This window comes from Phyllostomus discolor, chromosome 9 (genome assembly GCF_004126475.2).
Source record: "Phyllostomus discolor isolate MPI-MPIP mPhyDis1 chromosome 9, mPhyDis1.pri.v3, whole genome shotgun sequence".
Lineage (NCBI taxonomy): Eukaryota > Metazoa > Chordata > Mammalia > Chiroptera > Phyllostomidae > Phyllostomus > Phyllostomus discolor.
In genome coordinates, this window is record NC_040911.2 from 93,724,261 (window position 1) to 93,745,611 (window position 21,351).

Here is a 21,351-nt window from a genome sequence, read left to right on the forward strand (position 1 = left end):
TCTGCCTGGCCTCCCGGATGGGCTCCGATTTTACCTTCCCCAACCTGTTCTTTTGTTGTTTAAGATTTTATTTATTTTTAGAGAAATGGGATGGGAGGGAGAGAAAAAGGGAGAGAAACATTGATGTGAGAGAAAAACATCCATCAGTTGCTTCTCGAACATGCCCCCATTGGGGACCGAACTCCCAACCCAGCGTGTGCCCTGACCAGGATTCAAACCACTAACCTTTTTTTTTTTAAAGATTTTATTTACTTATTTTAGAGAGGGAAGGGAGGGAGAAAGAGAGAGAGAGAGAAACATTAATGTGCAGTTGCTGGGGGCCATGGCCTGCAACCCAGGCATGTGCCCTGACTGGGAATCGAACCTGTGACACTTTGGTTTGCAGCCCGAGCTCAATCCACTGAGCTACGCCAGCCAGGGCTCAAACTGCTAACCTTTCTGTTTGCAGGACAATGCCCAACCAACTGAGCCACACTGGTCAGGGGCTTCACCCGGTTTTCATTCTGAAGCCGGAGGCCAGCTTCTAGAATGCAGCTCACATTCCGGGGCTCCGTCTCAACTCCCTGGTGCAGCCTGAGCTCTATCAGGAGAGGGCCCTGCTCGCCTTTGCGTCTCAGCTCTGGCTGCCTTCCTCGCCCATGAGTGAGCCCTCCTCTCCAGCTCTCTGTCTTGGCAATTGCTCTTCCCATGGCCCTTTCCCTTCTCCCCTTACCCAGTTGATTCTGTTCAGCCAGCAGATAGATCTGCTTGGAAGCCACCCCCTGCCCCTCAGAGCAGGCTACAGGCTCCCATGCACGCTGGTTCCCAGTCTACTTATCACCCATGTTTTGCTCCTGTTCCCCTCACTGCACCACAGGCTCGGGAGGACAAAGACTGTCCCTTCCACCCCTGGTGTCCTCCCCAGCACTCAGAGCAGGAGGCTGTTGTAAACAAGACAGAGCGGACAGCCCTGCTTAATGGCCATGGTGGTGAGGGGGTGGCAAATGGGCAGTGTGGTGAAGGGGCGACTCCCGAGGCAGTGGGCAGGGGTCTTGGGTCCTCATCTCCCCTGCTTCTGTCCATCTCTCTGCCTGGGGTGGGGGATGGGGTGGGTAGGATGGGGGGCGGCCACCCTATTGCTTTCCAGTAGACTGGGAACTGTTTTCACTGACAGCGGCGGTGGGAAATATCCCACTTTCATTGTAATATGTGTATTTTATGTACATCTCTCCCTTTGTCATCAAATCAAGTGCCTATTTTTTTTTTCCTGTGTGTTTGTTTCTGGGCAGATCGCCTCCCGTGTGACTTTCCCGCTTCTGTGCCGTGTCTTTTCGTCTCTCAACATCTTGCTGCCTCTTTAATTTGCCTGAGCCATTTCTGCACCGTATATATTAACTGTCTCATCGTCGGTGCTATTTTCTTAGGCTGATGTCCTTTTCATTTTGGTTTTATTATGCTTCCTTCTGCAGAAGATATTAATGCATATATATTTGAATCTGTCAATCTCCCGTCCTCCGTGATTGCTTCGAGGGCTGAGGAAGTTATCCCGCCGCCGCACATCTGATAAACATTCTGTTCTGTTTTCTGATATTTCCCTAAAACATGACTTTTTATCTTAACTCTTTAATCTGTTTCAAGTACACGCTGGTGGGCGGCTTGCAGCAGGGATCTAGCTCAGTGTTCCCGAGTAGGAACAGGCCGCCCCTGCTGCCCCCGTTCTGTTTATTAAACCGCCGGTCTGCATCTCTTTGTTTCCAAAAGGAGAGACCAAACAGGGGCGTTGTGTGAGCATGAGCTGGCACCGCCTGGCCGTGGGATCCTGGAGCACGTCGCTCGAACTGAACTTTCCATCCCTATTACACGGCGTCATCAGACCTCCCTCCTAGGTTTGTGGCAAAGACCGAGCGATATATCAGGTGTGACTCGGGGTCACACGGCCCTGGGCATGTGGCAAGTGCCCCCCTTAACCGTAGCGTGTTTCCGTGCACGGCGGGGTCGAAGTCTGCACTCTCTCCTCCGTTTCACTGACCTTCCAGTTCTCCTTCGAAGTCACCACCACGTGGCTTTGTTGAATTGCTGGTCCACAGGAGGCTTTGCTCTCTGGCCGCACTAGGCACCCGACCGTGACTCTTCTTTCAGAAATGATGCTTCAAACTCTGACTCTTTTTCAGTGAATGTTGATTCCCACCCCCAACCTCCATCCACTCTGCACTGGAGCCCCACTCCTCCCCTAAACACACCCCCCAGGTTTTGCACCCCCACAGCTGCCCAGCCTTTGCTCATTCTGGTCCCTCTATCCGACGGGTGTACAACAACTGCCCTTACCTGCCCTACCACCTTGTCACCCTCGTGTGTCATCAGTGTTGATACCTATACTCCCCATGGACCCCAAGCTTCCCTGGGGATCCTTTCTGTGGCCCTGGTCCCTTCAGAGACTGGCAAGTAGCCACATACATCGTAGGGGGTCAGGTCAGGGCTTAGCAACAGCAGGGATGCTCCCTGCGTCCTTGCGCTGGAAAATCTGGCTTCTTCTGGGGACACAAACTCAGGGGGCCTGACAGCGTGGCGGCCACAATCCTGGGCACGCTGTTGCCAGTGACTGTGGGCCATCTACCAGCCCCAGCCTCAGTTTCCCCAGTGGGATCATGGGAAGGGCTCTGAGGCCCTATCAGCCTGAGTCCCTATGTATAACTTACACTTGGTGGCTCTACAGCACAGGTGGCACACACAAGGCCCGCGGGCCGAATCCAACTCTCCACCTTGTTTTATCCTGCCTGGCACCTTGTTTCTACCCGGCCCTAGCACCGAGCTCCCGCCTAACTGTCAAAGAGTAGTTACATGTCTACAGTCCTAAAGTTACATTCGGGCCTTTGAAGGCAACCACATGGCTGATGTGGCCCCCGGTGAAAATGAGTTGACACCCCTGCTCTATAGTGAAGATGAACTAGAAGACCTCATGGGCATCTGCTGGGCCTTGGAGCACAGTTTGCTCTCTTTCCGTTTCCTGGGGACAACAGTCTGTTCGAACAGAGCCCCCACCCTACCCCACCCCACCCCACTGCCCTCCTGGCTGCCGAGCTGCAGGGCGCCCAGGGAGAGCCCAGACCCGGGGCAGAGGGGTTCGACAGTCACGAACAGAGGGCAGCTGGGGTGAAAGGGGGGCCCAGCCTTTCCAGGGCGCCTCGGGGTGCCCGCACATCACCAGGTGCTACGCACAACCCCACCCATTCCATTCCCTCCTTACAGGAGAGGGGTCCGAGGACCAGAGAGCGGGACCCCCTCCCACAGCCCACAGAGGCTGTGGGTGTGGAGCTGGCCGTGAACCCAGGCCTGCGGGTTTCCAGAACTGCCCCAGTGTCCTCTAGGCCCCCAAGTCCAAGGCTGGTTTTAATACAGCGCGGAAGGACACAGCTGCCGTGGTTACAAACATCGTTTCCTGTGTTATCTGGTCCTGACAGAAGGAAGTGAACGTGGTTCTTTGTCTGTGGTAGGCTTTGGGGTTAGATGCACAAATGCCAAGTTCAGATGACCTAGAAAACCTTTCTAGGTCAAATTACACGTTCAAAAGGTTTTTTTTTCTCTTTTCTTCTTTTTTTAACCGCCCCACGATTGAACGCTGTTGTTGACATATTTCCCTTCCAACAATGCAAGCCCTTTGTGGCATGATTGAGGCTTGTTTTGTAGCAGCGGGGAGAAAATATCTTCCAGATCATCTGCTGCTCATTGTCCCAGCCACACTCGCTCCCTCCCCCGCGCGCCCCCCCCCTCCGCCCCCATCGCCACAGTCTTACCCGACATACGCTCGCTCGTGTGGCTGTTAGTTAATTGTCTTTGGCAGGGATCTGTTTTGGGACTTGTTCCCAACTGCTCGGATGGGAGATAGATAACTGTCAGGCAGGAATGCAAGCAGCGCCGGGCAGCCTGAGGCTCTGGACCACTGACCACAGCTCAGTCTCTGTGTCTTTGTGAGGCAGCAGGGCGAGCCCATGGGAATGGCCTGGCCTCGGCGTTAGAGCCCCGGCTCCGGAGTTCCAGTTCCTGGGTTTGAATCCTGGCTCCGCCACTGACCAGCGATGTGACCTTGGGCAAACCACATAACCTTGCCTGTCCTCAGTTTCTTTGTAGGCAAAATGGGAGAGCAGGAGTGTAACTTACCTCTGAGGGTTGTGAGGGTTACGAACTAAAATGTGTAAGTCAATTAGAAGAGTGCCTGGCTTCTGGTGAGCACTGTGGAAGTGCTGTCCCCGTTAGAACAAGGGGTCCTCGCCATAGGGGGTGCTGCCACAAGTCACCCAGATCCCCTCCTGAGTGAGACATGCACTCTGCCAGCTGTCGAGAGTGTCGGCTGCGGCCAGCTCTCAGCTGAGTTTCTCTCTGGGCGTGGGCCTTGTGGAAGGAGGGGGCCTCACCCTGGGTCGTCGGGCACCCTCCCCCGGGCGGCCTGGATGTGACAACCACCCACTGGGAGTGCAGGAGCTGGACATCCTGCCACAGCTGGGGCCTCACTGCAGAGTCCTCCCGGCTCCAGACTCGGGACTGGCCTTGTCGACCTTCGGATGGGACCTTGTCACAGTTCATCTCGTCCGCCTGCGTGGTCCTGCCTCCTCCCTGTCTGTCCTGCACGGCTCCCCCGTGGACTCCCGCCTCACTCTCAGGGTGTGTTTCCCGGGATCCTGCCCCAAAACCACAGGTGACCGCCACATGCTGAGTGGGTCTGGAAGTCCATTTCAAAACACACGTTCCTTTCACTTGCTGGTATTTCCAGAAGCTCTTTGGGGTGCAGCCTGAGGGGTCCGCACAGTCCCCGTGCCCCCTTCTCTGGGTGTGCACCATGTATGCGTGAGCCGTGCCTCAGTGAGCTCCCTCCCCCGGGGGGTCCTGGCCCGCCATGTGTGGGCAGGTTGTGGCTTCAGGACCCTGTTCACATGGGAAGAGGAAGGTCTGGTTCCTGGGGAAACCACAAAACTTCAAACCGACTGAACTGCTGCGGGGCCGGGAGAGCCTTGCCCATTCACCCCGTCCACGTACAGATGAGGAAACTGAGGCCCAGAGACAGGAAGGCCTAGTTCAAGGCCCCACAGCGAGCAAGCGCCTCTCTCCAGCTTCTGGAGGGGGAAATAGTAGGACAGGCTGGTCTCAGAAGTGGACATGAGGCAGCTGGTTACTACGGTGTTGTGGTCCAGTCCGTGCTTTTGCAGACGCTCCCGAGCAGAGGGCAGCCCCTCTGGCCTGGGGGCCCGTGCCGGCGGTGGCTTCCTGGAGGGGCATGGCATGGGAGCAAACGGGGGTCTGCTGCAAGGAGAGGAGGGAGAAGGGCGGCCCCGGTGGAGGGCGCAGAGCCGCAGAGGCCTAGATGTGTGTGGTGTGGGGGGATGCTCGCAGGGCGCCGGCGTCTTCTCAGAAACGCAGAGCAGGGCACGGGCGTGACAGGCACCGGAGGCCAGCCCAGACGGCCGGGTCAGTAGGGCACAGGTGAGCACGTGCTTTGAATGGCACAGGAAAGAATTTGGACTTCTCCCCAGTGGGGACGTTGGGTCTTAAAGGAGAGGGACCCAACGGGACAGAGCCAGACAGGGGCCTTTTCTGTCGTGATCCACACTGGCCCCTCACCGTGTGATCCAGTCTGTGCTCAGTCTGTGCTCAGTACAGTTGTGGAATGAATGAATGAATGAATGAATGAAGAATGAAAGATTGTTCTGGAGAAGGATGGCTTCAGCTGCAGTGGGGGTGGGGGCAGGTGGGAGCAGGGAAAAGCCCTAAGGCTTTCAAGAAGCCAGCTCCCCGGGGGAGTGGGTCCCTGTCCTCTCTCCTCCCCGTCCCAGAGAGGCCCAGTGGTGCCAGTTAGATGACACTCTGGGCAACTGGGGGCGCAGGTGGGACCAGCTGAGGACACACGCGCGGGCATCTCCTGCAGCAGAAGCCAGGAGGTAGAAGGTCGGTAGAGTCTGAGCCCAGTCTGCCCCAGGATGGCCTCCTCAACTGCGCCCTGATCCGCTTCCCCGCCCCACCAGCTCCCTCCAGCCGCAGGCAGCGCCTGCAGCCCCCTCGGAACCATTCCTTCTCCGAGCGGCCAAATGAAAATGTTTGTTGAAAACAACATGTGCATAATTAAAGCTTAATGAGCGCTTGTCTGTTTGGAATGTGCAATTAGATTTATAATCGGGGATGGGAGCGAGTTCCAAATGGCTTTCAATGGAACTGAGAGAGGGGATAATTTTTGCCATAAATCTGCGGTAATGCGGACACCGTGTAAGCTCCCATCAATGGCTGAGACACAGGCATGCCAGGCGGCCATGTGGTGCCCACCGGGCCGACCTGCCCATCAGACCCTTTTGGCAGCTGCAGCTGGATCACGCCCTGTGCTGGGACCCACCAATGGTCTGTGAGGTGTGTCCGCCCTGGGCTGGGGCTGGAGCTCCTGCCTGCAGTCTGTGAGCTCCGTGATGCAGGCCAACTGTCGGGAGATGGGGCGGTGCCGAGTCCAGCCGCTCTGGTCCCAGGGGATGTGGCCAGGTGAGGAAGGCTGCACCGTGACCGTGTCACCCCTGGGCTGGGTTGTGGCTCCCTATGTAGTTCTCTGCTGGATCCTAGCACCCAGAACTCAGTGAACACTGTTGACTGAGTGAAAGTCTCTGTACGGGACTCTTGCCTTGGACAAGCCACTCCCCCTCCATGGGCCTCTGTTTCCTGGTATCTCTCAGGTGAATTGCATTGCGCTGTTGCTGCTGCGGACTCTTCTGTCTCCAGGGTTCCGGGTCTGGAGCAGAGGGTGGCTGGGACAGCGTCCCGATCAGCACAGCCCAGCAGAAACATAATGCAAATTACATACTTAATGTTAAATTCTCTAGTAGCCACATTTTTTAAAAGTAAAAGGAAACAGGTAAAATTCATTTTAATAATATATTTTACTTAACCCCATGTAACCCAAATCTTATCATTATCAGAATATAACCCATAGAAACATACTGATGAGGCATTTTACCTTCTGTGTGTTGTCGTTGCTGTTGTAAGTCCTTGAGGCTGGTGTGTGTTTTACACTCACTACACACCTCAGCTTGGGCCCGCCCTCTTCTCAGTGCTCTCTCGAAGCCGCGTATGTCACTGGCCACCGTCCTGGACGGCGCGGGTCTGGAAGGAGCATATTCTGAGGCAGGCGGGAGGGCTCCGCTTCCTCACCTGTAGTCCAGGGGCAGGGATGCCCACGCCCTGGGGGAGCCAGGTGCCTGGTGGCACTCCAGCACCTGAGCTGCAGTGACTCCTGGCTCTCCAGAGCCTCTCACTGCTTTTCCTTGATTAAAGCAAGCGGCACCATTCAAACCAGCTCTCCCCAGCAATGGGGAAGAGGGTCCTGTGGCGGCCACAGCACTGGGCTTGTACACGAGACGTGCCCCCAGACCCCCTGGCAGACTGTGCCAAAGGTGTTGTCCCCTCACTGGTACACAAGGCCCCAGGCCCAGAGTTGTGGTGTCACCAGCGTACAAATGGTGAGAGTGAGAAGCCAGTGTGGGCTTTGGAGGGACCAGCAGCCTGGACTGCAGGCTCTGCTTGGGTACATCCTGGCTGTGTGGCCCTGGGCAGATGCCCTAACCTCTCTGGTCCTCGGTCATCACACTGGTTGTATTTCTCAGCAGGTAGAATAAGAATGTGTGTTATGCCTGGCAAAGCAGGACAACCAATAAAGAGAAAGCCTCTTTGTGGGGTTGGGGGGCGGGGGTAACAATTGATATTTGATATTTCAGGAAGAAAGAGTAAAAGTCATCACCGTGGGAAAAATCGGTCCTAGTTGGATTCTCTTGTGAAAATTTTAATTTATGAATTTTATTTCAAACTATACATGGCGGCTAGAGGCATCAGAGGTCTTTCCCATGCTTATGACCTTAAAAGTTTGCACGGAACCCCACTCAATTTATTCATCCACTGAAGAGAGACAACGGTAGCACCCTTGTAGAATTGTTGAGGGGATTAAATAAGAGCGTACGTAATAGCTAATTGTTATTAAGTGCCTTCACTGTACCAGCCAACTCTTGAGCACTCTCTGTATATTAATTTGTTTAATCCAAATGATAGTCATACCCATTTTTCCAGATGAGAAAACTGAGGCACAGTAGCTTAGCTACAAAGTCTCATAGCTTGAAAAGAAAGCCAGGGATTTGAACTCGGGCAGCCTGATGTCAGGGCCCACGTTTGTAACCACTGTGCTATCACCCTTTCCTAGGTGGCAGTGAGCCTGGGGTTCAGCAGACAGGTCTGGGTCAGACTTTGACCCTGGGGCTCCATCCCTGTCCCGTCCCACCCATGCAGTGCCTCTCTGCCCCCCTCCCCCCGCACCTCCTGGTCCTGATGTGTATCTCTCTGAGAGACTTCCACCTAAAACCGCACTCTCGGCAGGGCCCAGGGCGCAGCTGCCGCATGCGCCGCCTCTGCCTTTTGAACCGTGTTTTATCTGTGCAGAGTGAGTGTTCTCACGGCCCGCTGTGGGGGCTGGAGGGAGCAGTGTATGCGGCTTTGATTGTTTCCTCTTCAGATCTTCGCGAGGCTCCTGTCTTGTGTCTATGGCGGGATGGGCTGAGGGCCCTGCATCCTTGGTCTTTGATCTGTGTCTCTGTGCAGAGGGGAGGGGCAGCCACTTCTACAGAACAACTGCTCCTTTCATGTTGGGCGTCAAGTCCAGGTCTGTGACGGACTGGGTGGCTTTGGGCAATCTTCCCACTGACCCGGAGCCTTGCTTTGCCCATCTCCAAAGTGGGTCTCCGGTTGTGCAACCTTGGACTTTCTGGGAGGGTTCCGATGAGACCCCAGATACAGCTCTGGGATGAGGTCTGGTGTACGGGAGGTGCTCACAGCAGCCTTGGGGGTCGTGTTTTCTGCACTTCTCTGGCCAGCTCCTGGGTGCTCTCCAAGCTTCATCATGGGGCTCCCAAGCCACCTTTGTCGGATGCCTCTCCTGCAAGACCCTCCTCCCTGCTTCCACTCTCCTGTGACAACTTTGTCCCACCACGGGCACATTTGTCAAAGAAGAGGCCGTCACTCGATATCTGAAACAAGATGCTGAATGTATTCGTTGCTGTGCTTTGCAGAGCGAGTCTCTCTAAATCAAACAAGGGCTGGTCTTTGCAGGGTTTGGGGAGGCATGGAGTCCTGGAGTGCGAGGGCTTTCAGAAGCCTGGCTGACCCCTGGCCACGGACCTGTAGCTATTGGAGTTAAGACTGTTACTGACCACTTGACTTGAAGTGGCTGGGTGGATGCAAAGCTATCACTGACCGGTTGGGGCGGGCTTCACACAAGTGTCGTGGTTACTTGTTCCTATACTGGGGCTATGGGCAAAGAATGGCCCATCTTCCTTTCTCAGACTTGGAGAACAGGAATGCTTTATCCTCCTGAGCTTCTCAGAAGGATGGGGGAGGCCGCTTGACGGCAGGGGCTGTGCCGTGATCAGTACAATGTGCCCTGTGCCAGTGCGGTGTCCGCGTAGGGTAAGCACTCACCAGATGCAGCCAATGAAAAATGCCTGTTGTCCCCTCTGTAACCCCATAGGGTAAGCACTCACTAGATGCAGCCAATGACAATGCCTGTTGTCCCCTCTGTAACCTCATATTCCCTTTGCATTCACCACTTTCCATTGCCTGGTGACAAGCTTTATTTATTGTAAATCCCCAGTGGTTGGGAGCATGTCACTAAGCGCATTGTAGGGGCTCGGTACCTGATACAACAAGAGCACCAACTGGTTTCATATTGCTCCAGGTCTCAGACCCAGGACCAAGAGTGGAAATGAGTGAGGGGAAGACGTGGGAGGGACGGGGTCAAGGTGCAAGAGCTGACTCTGAGCAGGAGGGAGACACTTTACCTTTTCAGACTAAAGGAAAGAGGCCAGGGTGGGTGTGACGTGATGTGGGGAAGGGCAGAGAGGGGGGTGGGTGGGCTCAGGGATAGAGAAGACAGGGTCCTCTGCTAGACTGAGGGGGAGTGTGGTTGATGAGGAGATAAGAGTTTAGCGTATAATAACAATAATAGATAACACTTATTAAGCACCTGTCAAAAATTATTACCAGTATTAAGCATTATGTTCCAGATATTACTTTATATCTAATATCTGATAACAGATATAAAAAAAACTTTATGAGGTAGGAATTAATAACTGCCATCATTACCATTTTATAGGTGAGGAAATTAAGGCAAAGGGAAGTTAAACTCAAGGTCATACTCGGCTAGTGAGTAGTGGGACCGATACTCTGATTCAGCAATCCGCGGCCTTGCCCAGGGTATCACATTACACGTGGAAGTTGAATTTAGTCCAAAGCTAATTTGGGATGGAGGCCTTAAGTTTGGGCCCGAGAGTATGGGTTTAGAGAAGCAAGCAAGACTGTCAGGACTGGAGTGCATTGCCAGGGGGAAAAAAAAGACCCAGGAAGACTTAGACTGCAGTGGGTTGAGGAGATGGGGGAGAAACAGGGTGCTCCAGCCTGATGATGGGACCATGTGTGCAGAGGCAGGGGCGCTGCGTGTTCCTGCAACATTGGGGGTGCTGTGGGAGCTGAGAGCCAGGGCCGGCTGTCATGGGGCATCCTGGGTGCCAGGGTTCGTGATGTGCAGCCGCTGCAGGGTTTTTGCTCATGACATGTGAGCAGTGAAACGATGGCCAAAGCATCACCAGTGAGAGCCAGGGTGGGAGGCGGACTGGGTTGGGGGAAGCTGAGTGGAAATCCCCTGCAGATGGTTGGATCAGGAGGATACAGAAGGGAAGGGGTCCAGAGTCACCCTGGGGGTACTGACCGTGGCACTGTGTGGAAGGCGACACCTTCGCTTATGATGGCGGAGCTCTGCAGAACGAGCAGGGCTACCCATGTGCCGTGAGTTCAGTGCTGGGTGTGCCAAATTTAGGGTGCTCATGGACCACATGGGGGAGACATCCAGGGGAAAACTGTGTATTGGAATTTGGAGGTAACTTAGCTGAAGATGAACATTTGAGAGTCAGTGAGATGTTGTAACCCTGGGAAGCCATGACATTGTCCAGGGAAAGCATGAATAGAGTTAGGAGGAAATACCAGACCCACTTACCCACCCACCAGTTTATCCCACCCACCCAATCAACCCTTCCATTCACCCAGGCATCCCATCTATCAGGCCTCTATCCAGGCATCACACCGCCGCCCCCCGCCCCCACCAACCATCTATTCAATTGTCTCACCCACCATCTCGATCATCTTCCTAGCCACCTGTCTCTCTGTCCCCACCCAGCCCTCCCATCTCATCCATCCATCCATTAATCTCTCTCATCCCACCCGTCCAACCCACATGTCCCAACCACCCACATGCCCATCCGTCCTTTCATTGCACCTACCCATCTCACCTTCTGATTCCATCAATTCAGCCATGGTGTCATCTGTTTATCCCCTCACTGGCCCATCGTTCCCACTCGCTCCCCAAACCGCTCATCTTCCCCCCCCATTCATCCATCCATCCATCCATCCATCCATCCTACCCATCCATCCTCCCTTCCTTCCATCTATTTATCCATCCATTTACCACCTTTGCTCATCCCACAGATATTTAAGTTACACCTATCATGAATAAGTGACTCTGTGGCTCATAAGAATCGGGAAACTGAGGCTTGAGCAGTTAAGGAGCTTGCCCGAGGGGGCTCAGGTAGAGCCAGCAGCATTTGACTAAGATCAGAGCTCCTCCCCTTTCCCCTTGGCTGCCTATTTGCTAAGTTTCCTTAAAGATAAAAAAGGAGCCCTGGCTGGTGTTGTTCAGTGGATTCAGCATCAGCCTGCGAACTGAAGGGGTCGCTGGTTCGATTCCCTGTCAGGGCACATGCCTGGGTTGCGGGTCAGGTCCCCAGCAAGGGGCACGCAAGCGGCAACCACACACTGATGTTTCTCTCTCTCTCTTCCTCCCTCCCTTCCCCTTTCTCTAAAAATAAATAAATAAAATCTTTTTAAAAAGATAAAAAAGGCTCTAGGGTGGGGGGTGCTGCAGACATAGGGGTGAGGAGCCCCTCTGGCCAAGGGGACCACAGAGCATGGGGAATGACAGCCCCTTTAGAAGTCTCTGTGAACTGAATCCCTGGTGGCCGCCACGAAAGGGTTATCCCCACACGTTCGATGTTTGCAAAAATGTGAGTTCTTTCAGATTCCAAAACTCATTTCCATGACAAAACTCCTGGGAAGAGAAGATGAAGGCCTGGCTCCTGCAGAACAATCTTCCAGCTGTAATGAGGACCGAAGATGGCGATGGGAAAAGGAATTATAATTAGAATATGAAATGGGGAAAATTAATCTATTCCAGTCAGTGGTAAGAGGATGTTCTGGCATTTCATGGAAATTCTTAGGCCGTTGTTCCCCCCCCGCATTTTTCTTTTCACGTTTTAAAGCGCACGGAAGGTTGTGTGGTGTGAAGAAAGGTTTCTGAAGGGGGGACTGATGAGCTGTGAGCCATGTGAGCTCACGAGCATCTTTTGCGTTGTAGGTCTCCATGGGCTCTCGCTGTAGGTGTTTGTGTGTGCATTGATGTGAGTTACATTTACACGGCTGCAGATGGTGTATTGATACACACCTGGCCTCCCCTCCACTCTCCGCCTGTGTGCACGCTGTGTGTATTGTGCAGCCAGGCCCGTACAGGGGCTATGATATGTGCCTGCTCGTGCTTGGGCTGTGGACACACTTGTTTGCGTCGGTCTGGGCGACCCCTGGATGTGGTGCCTGTGTGACTGAGCGCTGTGTTGAATGCTGTGTTGTGTGTGACATGGGTCTGCACTGGTTTGTGGTGCATGTGTGGTCACCATGCCTGGGGCACACTGCGTGTGTCATATGTCTTTGCACTCGCATACACTCTCAGCATCCATTGTGCAGTGGGCGTTGATGTGGGCATTTCACTCATGTCTGTGCTCACGGAGAAGGAGGCGGCCCTGCTGTGGCGGAGTGCACAGGCTGGCTTAGTGACATCTCCCCTTCGTCTGTAAGTTCTCTCCTCCAGAAAGGGCCCTTCCAGACGAGGGCTGAGGGGAAGCCCCAGGCCTTGGTGCCCTGGAGGCTACCCCAGGGGGAGCCTGGAAGCCCTCAGGGTGCCCCTCTCTCCCTCCTTTCTCCCCCGCTCCAAGGGCTCTGATGGGGTGGAACCCTAGACAGAGGTGGGCAGACAGCAGATGCCCCTGCACCTCAGGGGTTCTGTCTGTGGCTGCTCAGTAGCCAGGACCCGAGCCCGGCGTGCTCCCAGGGCCTGGCCAGGCACCTGGGATAGCCATGTGGAGGCTGGCCCAGGCCCAGCCTTGAGAACTGCCACCAGCATCTCAGGGACCTCCTCGACAGCAGGAGACAAGCGTTGCTCCTGCAGGTGGCAGCTGTCCCTGGGTTGAATGGACGACTGACTGAAGGAATAAGCCCCCTGGAGGCAGGCTCTGGTGACGCCAGTGGGGACCCACCGCCCGACCCCCTCCCTGCCCCCAGCGCACACAAATCAAAATGCAGAGTCTCTTTCCTTACGTCCCCAGTGCCATCCCCACTGCTCACTGCGGGAAAGGCCTCCCTCCCCGAACCACTAACACACACGCATCAAACACCTAGTATGTGCCAGGGCCTAGCTAATTATTGGTTATGCAGTGTGCGGTGCAGCCAAGCCTTGATGCCCGCTGTCAGGGGGCTTTCAGCCAGGAGACCAAGCCGAGGAGGTGAACGGACCCCTCGGAAGCCCAGTCTCTCCCCAACTGTGCTGCCCTGGGCGGCTGCTGGTCCTTCCGACCGATGTCCTTGGTTTTCACCAGGGAAAACCGTACCTGCTTCTGCAGGTTGTTGTGAGGTTTACAGGCGCTCTTTTACCTACAGAGAGTGTTTTCAGTGCTGGGTACCGTCATTCACCCGTCCACCAGGTGACTGCCCGCTGTGTGCATTTGTTGAGCACCCGCTGTGCGCATTGCGGGGAGAAAGCGCACAGCACCCCACCTTTCCTGCTGGCTCCGTTCCGGCCAGCACTGAATGAATGGGCTATGACACAGGGCTTTGGGGGACATCTTTCCCTTTTCTCCCTTGACACACGTGTGCTCCCATATTTTTAACCCACATCATACCATTTGATTACTATGGCTCTATCAGATGTTTCAAACACCGGGTTACACTCGAGTCCCCCACCGTTTCAGCCACTCTTTCTTTTCGAACGTACTTATCAATTACGTGTGGTTTTCTTCCCTAAGTTTCACTTTTATCAAAGTAATCCATGGCCATGGAGACACGTCAAGTAGTACCCAGGAGATTCGTTGAAAGCTCCCCGCCCCGCCCATCTCACCGTCCCCTTCCTGATGCCAGCCCATGTCAGGCACTGGGGGGTTGGAGATGGCTGGGACACTGCACCAGCCTCCACGTTACTCCCACACAGGGGCAGAAGACAGACATGGAGACAATCTATGTTGTAAGCCAGAGGAGGTGACAGCATGGCAGGCCTCCTGGAGGAGGTGGCCTCTGAACAAGGCCTGGTGTGCAGTGTGGTGGACGGAGGCCTGCGTTTGGGGGTCAGTGCCCAGATCCTAGCCATGACCTAGCCTTGCCTTTTGCTAATGCAGCAGTCAGTGAAGGATTCTGCCTGTCTCTGTGCCGGAAGGGCACTTGGGTGTGACCACTAATTCCAGTGCCTCCGGTGGGAAGACCTGGAAAGCCCTGGAAAGACCATGTGAATGGTGCAGTACTGGCCCCATCCACCCACCCACCCAGAGCATTTATTGAGTATCAGTCTGTGCCAGGCACTATTTTAGGTGCTTGGGAGCCCCCATTTTAGTGGAGGGGGGGGCATCCAATGATAAGCCATGAACTTGGTAAATAGAATAGATGCTAGAAGGTAAAGGGGGCTACAGAGCAAAAAAGCAAGGAAGAGCAGGATGGCCAGGGACCTGGGAATGGTGGCGGCGGCTCCCAGGGCCCCCAGAGGTGGGAGGCTGGCATCCGGGCCGGGCCCCGCTGAGTGAAGTGGATCTGGACGAACCACTTGTGCCATGAAAGGGACAATCTCGTGCCTGACTGTGGGAGTGTGGGTTTTCACAGCTTCCAGAGAGCGGCTTGGTGATGTCTATCAAAGTTACAAATGCACGCACAGCTGGACCCCGCAGTCTTACGGGCTAATCCGACAGTGAACTCACACCCCTGTGCAATGATGGGCGGAGAAAACCATTCATGGGAGTGGTGCTGGGATAGCACGGGACTGGAAACAACTCAGCGACCACGTGCTCAGCCCCTTCCTGATGCACGTTATGTCCATCTTGCGGAACACCAGGTGCCGGAAGACAGAATTACGTCCTGATATAAAAGGCTTCCCCAGATGTGTTGCTAGGAGAAGAATAAGGTGCAGAACAGTGTGTATAACGTGCTGTCATTTGTGTAAAAGAAATGGCTGTACCACGTATGTATGCAGACCATCCCTGAAAGGATATAAAGGAAGCTGGTAGGTGTAGCAACTGCGTCTGGAGAGAGGCTGTGGATAGCTGGGAGGTCGGGTGGGAAGAGATTTTTCACTCTGTTGCTTTCTGTACTTTGGGAACTTTGAGCCCTGTACATATAGTCTAAAAAAAACTTAAAATGGCCAGCTGCCGTGGGTGCCCCGCCCAGATCCCTGCACTGGCCACCAGCACAGCCACCTCCCACCTGCTGGGAGCGCTGGCTGCACATGGCTTGCAGCTGGCATGACTCTCTGGGGAGTTGTCCCTGGTCAGATGGGGGCTGCCCTGCTCAGATGTTACGCCTCCCCCTGTCTCCTGAGGGCAGCCCACAGCCAAGCAAAAGGCCGGCCCCTTGCGTCCGCGGGAACTTACTCTGTGGTGCAGTTCACGCCCAGAGCTCCCCGTGGGATCAGGCTGTGACAAGTCTCCGGCAGAGACCACATCCCTGCGGAGCTCCTGCCACGGCCCTGCCCCGTGTCCCTCCCTCCCTGTAAGGTCATTCCTAGAGAGCACGTCTCAGGGGCCACGTGCATGTGAATTCGTGACTCAGCCCTGCCTCTAGGGAACCTGTCACCTGTCTTCGGGGAAGGGACGGACCTGGAGCTGAGCCATGTGCTCCACTTATGTCAGCGCGACGTCTCATGAAGAGGGGCCTCTGTCGTGATCCTCATCCGACAGATGAGGAGCCTCAGAAGCCCTGTTACTGGCTCAAGATCACACTTCAGGGAGAAGGACAGCCAGTGGCCCCAGCACCCACACTTCGGCTGTTACACCCACCCCCTCTTACACAGAAGCCTGTCTGACTCCAGACTCGGCAGCGCCTCAGAACACAGGACTGTAGTTCCCGTGCGTGGCTTCTGCAGTCCTCACTGCCTGTGGCCAGGGGCGGCCTATGGGGCACACGTGAGGGGCAAGGCCACTTAGGATGGTAAGACCTGGAGGGCACATCCAGGGCAGGCTGTCCTGACCCCGGAGCTCTGGAGAGCTCAGCCTCCCTCCGTCATGCGGAATCCCAACTCTAGCTGACAGCCTGGTGTCCTTCTGGGCAGGAGAGATATTTGCATACTTCCAGCAATGGGGAGCTCAGTATCTGACAAGGCAGGGTGCCATACCTGTGGACAATGTATAAAGGGCAGAAGGGTTTTCCCTGCTTCACCCTGAGTGTGCTGGAGGACGCTCACCCTCAGGGAGCAAGGCTGCTCCTGCCGCCAGGATGGGGACTTGGGCCTCCTGGGCCCCGTCGTGCTTCTCCTTTCCCCTCGGTGCACTCGGTCCCCTGGCCCCCCGGCTTCTTCTCCTGGGCTTTCCTGAGCACATGTTATTCAGAGCTTCTCCTCTCTCTCTCTGTTCCAGTTTGATGGTGACAGTGCCTACGGGGGGATGAGTGACGGCAACCCAGAGCTCCTATCAGCCAGCCAGGTGGGTGCCCCGTCCTTTCCGAGCGTGTGTGCGGGGGGGATCTGGCCTCGGGCTGGCTGGAGCCAAGCTGCTTCTGGGGTCGGCGTGGGAGGGGTGCAGAGTCGGGCACGCGGCCCACCGCTGTCCTCCTTCAGAACGATCAAGAGTATCAGCTGAATTCCCTTCAAAGGGACCATCAAACTAGGACTGCAGTGTTTCCCGTGAATCACCTGCTGGCTACTGTCGACCTAAAGGGGCATCGTTAAAAACTGGCTGCCCTCCAACTGTGTTGTGCTCCTTCCCCATGCAGGGTGGGGGAGACTTTCAGCACCAGTGAGGACAGATGTCACATGCTCCCTGGTGCTGCCGGCCCCTTGCCACCACGCAGCGCCCATGGGGACATGCACTGGTGTGGAGGCACCCCCGTGCCCTGCAAAGGTGTGCAGGGCTCTCCTGTGCAGGGTTGTGGGCATGGCCATCCTCCCCAGTGGTGAAGGAGGCGAGTCATCTCAGGGTACAGCTGCCCCCTCCTCAGCCCCAGCCTGGCCCTCTGGGAGTCCCAGAGGTCATCTGGAGTCTGGTTTTCCCCTGAGAGCCTGGTCTGCAAAAATTAAGGTTCTTTCAGCTGGGAACATCGTCATTATAACACTGTGATGCTGGGGGAGGGGGGGGGGTCCTCACCGCAGGCTGGGATGTGGGGCAGGGTCCTCACTGCAGGCTGTGCCAACCTGGAGGATGGTTCCCCTAGGCAGTGGTGCCTGCGGGATGGCAGCAGCTCAGGGTGCTGGGTGGAGAGCCAAGGAGTTTCCAAGCTGCTGAAAAACTTGGGGAGGGGAGAACCAGCCTGTCCCTGGAGCTAACCTCTGCACTCTGTCTATGTGGCCGTGGTGGTCCTGGTGATCCAAGCTGGGTGGCTGGGGTCAGACCCAGTGCTTTTCAGCTGGGGAAATGGAAGCCTATTCATTCACAGACATTTACGTGTCTTACTGTACGGCAGGTCCTGTGAGGGACATAGATGAGCAGGATGTGGGCCTGTGGCCCTTGGGGAGTACTGCCAGTGAGGGGAGGCGCTGTAGTCCCAGCGGGTGTGAAGCCACACGCCCACCCACTGCTGCAGGGTGCTCGTGCGGGGGCCACCACGTTGTGCCCTTCTCTGGCCTGCGGCCGTGTGAGCAGCATGGTGCTGCGGCACAGCTGTCTTCATGTTGACTGGCTTGTGCCCGTCTGCAAGACACTGGTGGGCCGGACTCCAGGTCCTGGAAACGACGCCCATGTTGGAAGAGACCACTGGAGTTATTCAACTGTCCGTAATCAGCTCTGGCTTGCAGAACCACTCAGGGTGGGGGAGGGCTCGGCTCCAGCCCTGCTGGGGAGATGCTGGCACTGTGCTGCCACCAAGGAGGGACAGTGGGACTCCGTGGGACTCTGTGTCTGCTCTAGGCCGGGGCAGAAGGGAGCACAGTCCTTTGGAGAGGACATGCAAGGCAAATAAAGTTCCCCCCACCCCTGCCCCACTGCACGCTGTTAGCGGCAACAAGCTCACCTGTTCCCCAACACCCAACAGTTTGCAAAGTCCTTTTCTCAGTGGTTATCTCAGTTGATCTTCACAACAGCCGCAAAGAGTGCTAGGTGTTATTGTTAACCCTATTTTATAATGAGGCGACTGGGGCTCGAGGATATTGATGGACTCATCCAGGGAGCAGTGCAGCTGGGATTTGAACCTGCGTGGCTGGGACTCAGTGCTACACACGTTGCCTTGCCATGTGTGTGGAGAGTTCTCTTTTCACCTCAAGGCTGCCACCAACTTGTTTCAGCCTCGGAGAGGCTGAATGTCATTCCTCAGAGAGCTCTTGGTGACCACGAAATCCAAATTAGGTCCCCTCCCTGTGATTCTTTCTCATTGTACCATGTTTGTTTAATTCATGACATTTGTCACTGTTAGTGGCCATCTGCTCACTCGTGTAATGACTTGGTTAGCATCTGACTTCCACTCCAGGCTGTGGTCTCCGTGAGTGCAGGATCTGGTCTCTCTTTCTCCCTGTTGTGTCTCCCATTTCAGCACAAAGCCTGGCACCTAGAAGGCACCCAAGAAATATTTGTGTAACCAGTGAATGTGGCTCCTTCTCTTCTCTGACTTGAGTTTTCCTGACAGCGGAATGAGGTGGTCAGACTCACAAGGGTCTTTCCAAGTCTCTTGTGCCATCACTTAGAGACTCTTCCGAACTTAGAACTTTCTCAAGAAGACACCAAGATCCCCCGAGATTGGCTAAGTCCACCTGGTGGCGTGAGCCAACCTTGATGTGAACAAATGTAGTGATTACAATCTAGACTTCTTATTGTGTATCAGTTAGCTCTTGCTGCATAACAAGCACCCCCAAACTTAGTTTCTTAAAACAATAAATATTCACCTCCTTCATAATTCCATGGGTTGGCAGATTGGTTGGGTTCAGCCAGGTGGCTTTTCCGGTCATGGCTAGGACCATTTAAGTGACAGCAGAGAGCTGCCAGGTCAGCTGTAGGCTGACTAGCATTGGGGACTCACTTCTCCTGCAGATGGCCCTTTGTCCTCCAGCAGGCTGACCCGAGGTTGTTCACACAGTGGGAGAAGGGGTCCCAGAGCAGCGGGAGCAGAAGCGACAAGATCTCCCAATTACAGTGAGTCGTGGGGCCACTCTAGATTCAAGGAATGGGGAAATAGACTCCACCCGTTAATGGGAGGTGCTGCAAGGTGCCATGGGCCTTCAACAAACTAGCACACGTGGGAAATGCGGCCTGTCGTTTGTGCCGATTTTGTGCAAGAATAAGAGACTCTTCTGGGACCTACAGCTCCCAGTGGCTTGGTGGGACTCCACTGGCCTCTCGCTCTTAAAGGCAAAAATTCTGTATGTTTCCGTCCAGTATTGTTCCCTGGAGTGTTTGCTTGAACTCATATGTGCACATTTGCACACATACACACACCCTGTCACGGTGTGTGGCCTCATCCACTGCAGGAAACGCATTGCCCCGGTTACTGAAGGGTTGGCCTAAGCATATGGGCAAAATGAAGGTCTTGCAGCCAATAGAGGATTCCGAGGATAAACACTCTAAGTGGCATGAAGTGCCGTTTATAAATACAGTTACATACAAGGTGTACCCATTCAGCAAACGTTTACTGAGCACCTATTATGTACAAAGCTCTGGGCGTACGCCGGGAGCCGTTCCTGGGAGATGCGCGCTTCCAGGACATCCATTTTCATCATGCTGAAAACCTGCTCTTCCCGAAACTTCATGTTCTTTGTTTAGAAACTGCAGCTGAGACAGGTCCCCTACAGGATGGATGGAGCTAGATAGATAGATAGATAGCTATATCAGCCAACTGTGTTCCCTTTTAAAAGCTTTCAAACCAGCTCTTTTGGGCTTGAAGTTTCTTTTGCAAATGCATGCTCCATTGCTTGGTTTTTGGGAGTCTCCACAACACTCACGATCACTTGTCCCACCCCAGTCCCACCCTAGACCTTGCATTTCTTCTGTACTAAACTTACGTAGGTGGTCTGAGACCCAGCACGGTTCTCAGTCATGGCTTCTGGCCCATCAGCACCTTCTGAGGGTGGGAAGGCTGGTGCAGATCAGTTCTTCCCCTGTTGGGGGCAGACCCTGCCCAGGTGTTACAGGGGTCCATATTTCCTGGTTATGGGGCCTGGGAAGAGTCTCCCTCTTCCTGGGATGAAGGTAAAGAGGAAAGGAACTGGGCTGGGAGCTCAGCAGACCTGGGTTCAAATCCCAGCTCTTCCACATCCCTGCCAGGAGCCATTAGGTCTGTTACGCCAGCTTCCTGTCCAGGAGGGGAGAGTCACTCCTGCCCCTGGGGTGTTGCGAGGGGTATAGGAGGTGTGTGTTGTGGGTTCTGTTGGTGCCTCCCCCAGTTTCCCATCACTGCCAGGGCAGCTATGCACTGCTGCCCCTTGTCTGGGGAGCTGGCCCCTACCCAGTGGGAACGATGAGCCGGGGAGGGCTGTGAATGGTCTGGAAAGCCAGGCCCCTGTCTCCAGGGGAGACCGACTCTGTAACTTGTCCTCACTCAGCTCCCTCCCCTGCCCTGTGCTGCGTCCCTCGCTTCCCTTCTCCCGTGTCACTTCTCAGTGAATCACTGTCATCGCAGGGTCCAGCTCAGGCTCGATTTTATTTACTTCGTAAAATTTTTAAATTACAATTTGCATTCAGTATTAATTTGGGCTGGTTGCAGGTGCGTGGCGCAGTGCTCAGACAATTGTGCACGTTACAAACTGTTCCCTCTGGTGTTTCCAGTGCCCACCCGGCTCCACACACCATTGTTACAACGTCATTGACTCTTTGCTAGGCTGCACTTTGTCGTTTCTATTGCTTTATTACCGTAAATAACGGTTTGGTTGCACGAGACAAATCTGCGGTCACCCCTTACGCCGTGTGCCGCCATGTGCACGCTTTCCTCCGATCAGCATGCCCCACTATTCTCACCCAGCACGGGCCTGTTGGTTCTTTCGGGGATGAAACAGATGTCACCTCCTCAGTACCGCCTTCCTGGCTGTGGCCGGAGTTT

The 21,351-nt window shown here is 54.9% G+C and overlaps 1 protein-coding gene across 4 annotated transcripts in view; it reads left to right on the top strand.

The window, feature by feature from the left end:
* Window positions 1-21,351, top strand: part of TOX2 (TOX high mobility group box family member 2) — a 108,561-nt gene that overhangs the window by 30,344 nt on the left and 56,866 nt on the right. For 3 of the 4 annotated variants that reach the window (XM_028524195.2, XM_036009859.1, XM_028524198.2), the window contains exon 2: window positions 16,752-16,817. The exons of the other annotated variant lie outside the window; for it this stretch is intronic. In XM_028524195.2, coding sequence (XP_028379996.1) covers window positions 16,752-16,817 — 66 coding nt within the window. The remainder of the gene's footprint in view (window positions 1-16,751; window positions 16,818-21,351) is intronic. 4 annotated transcript variants of the gene reach the window in all.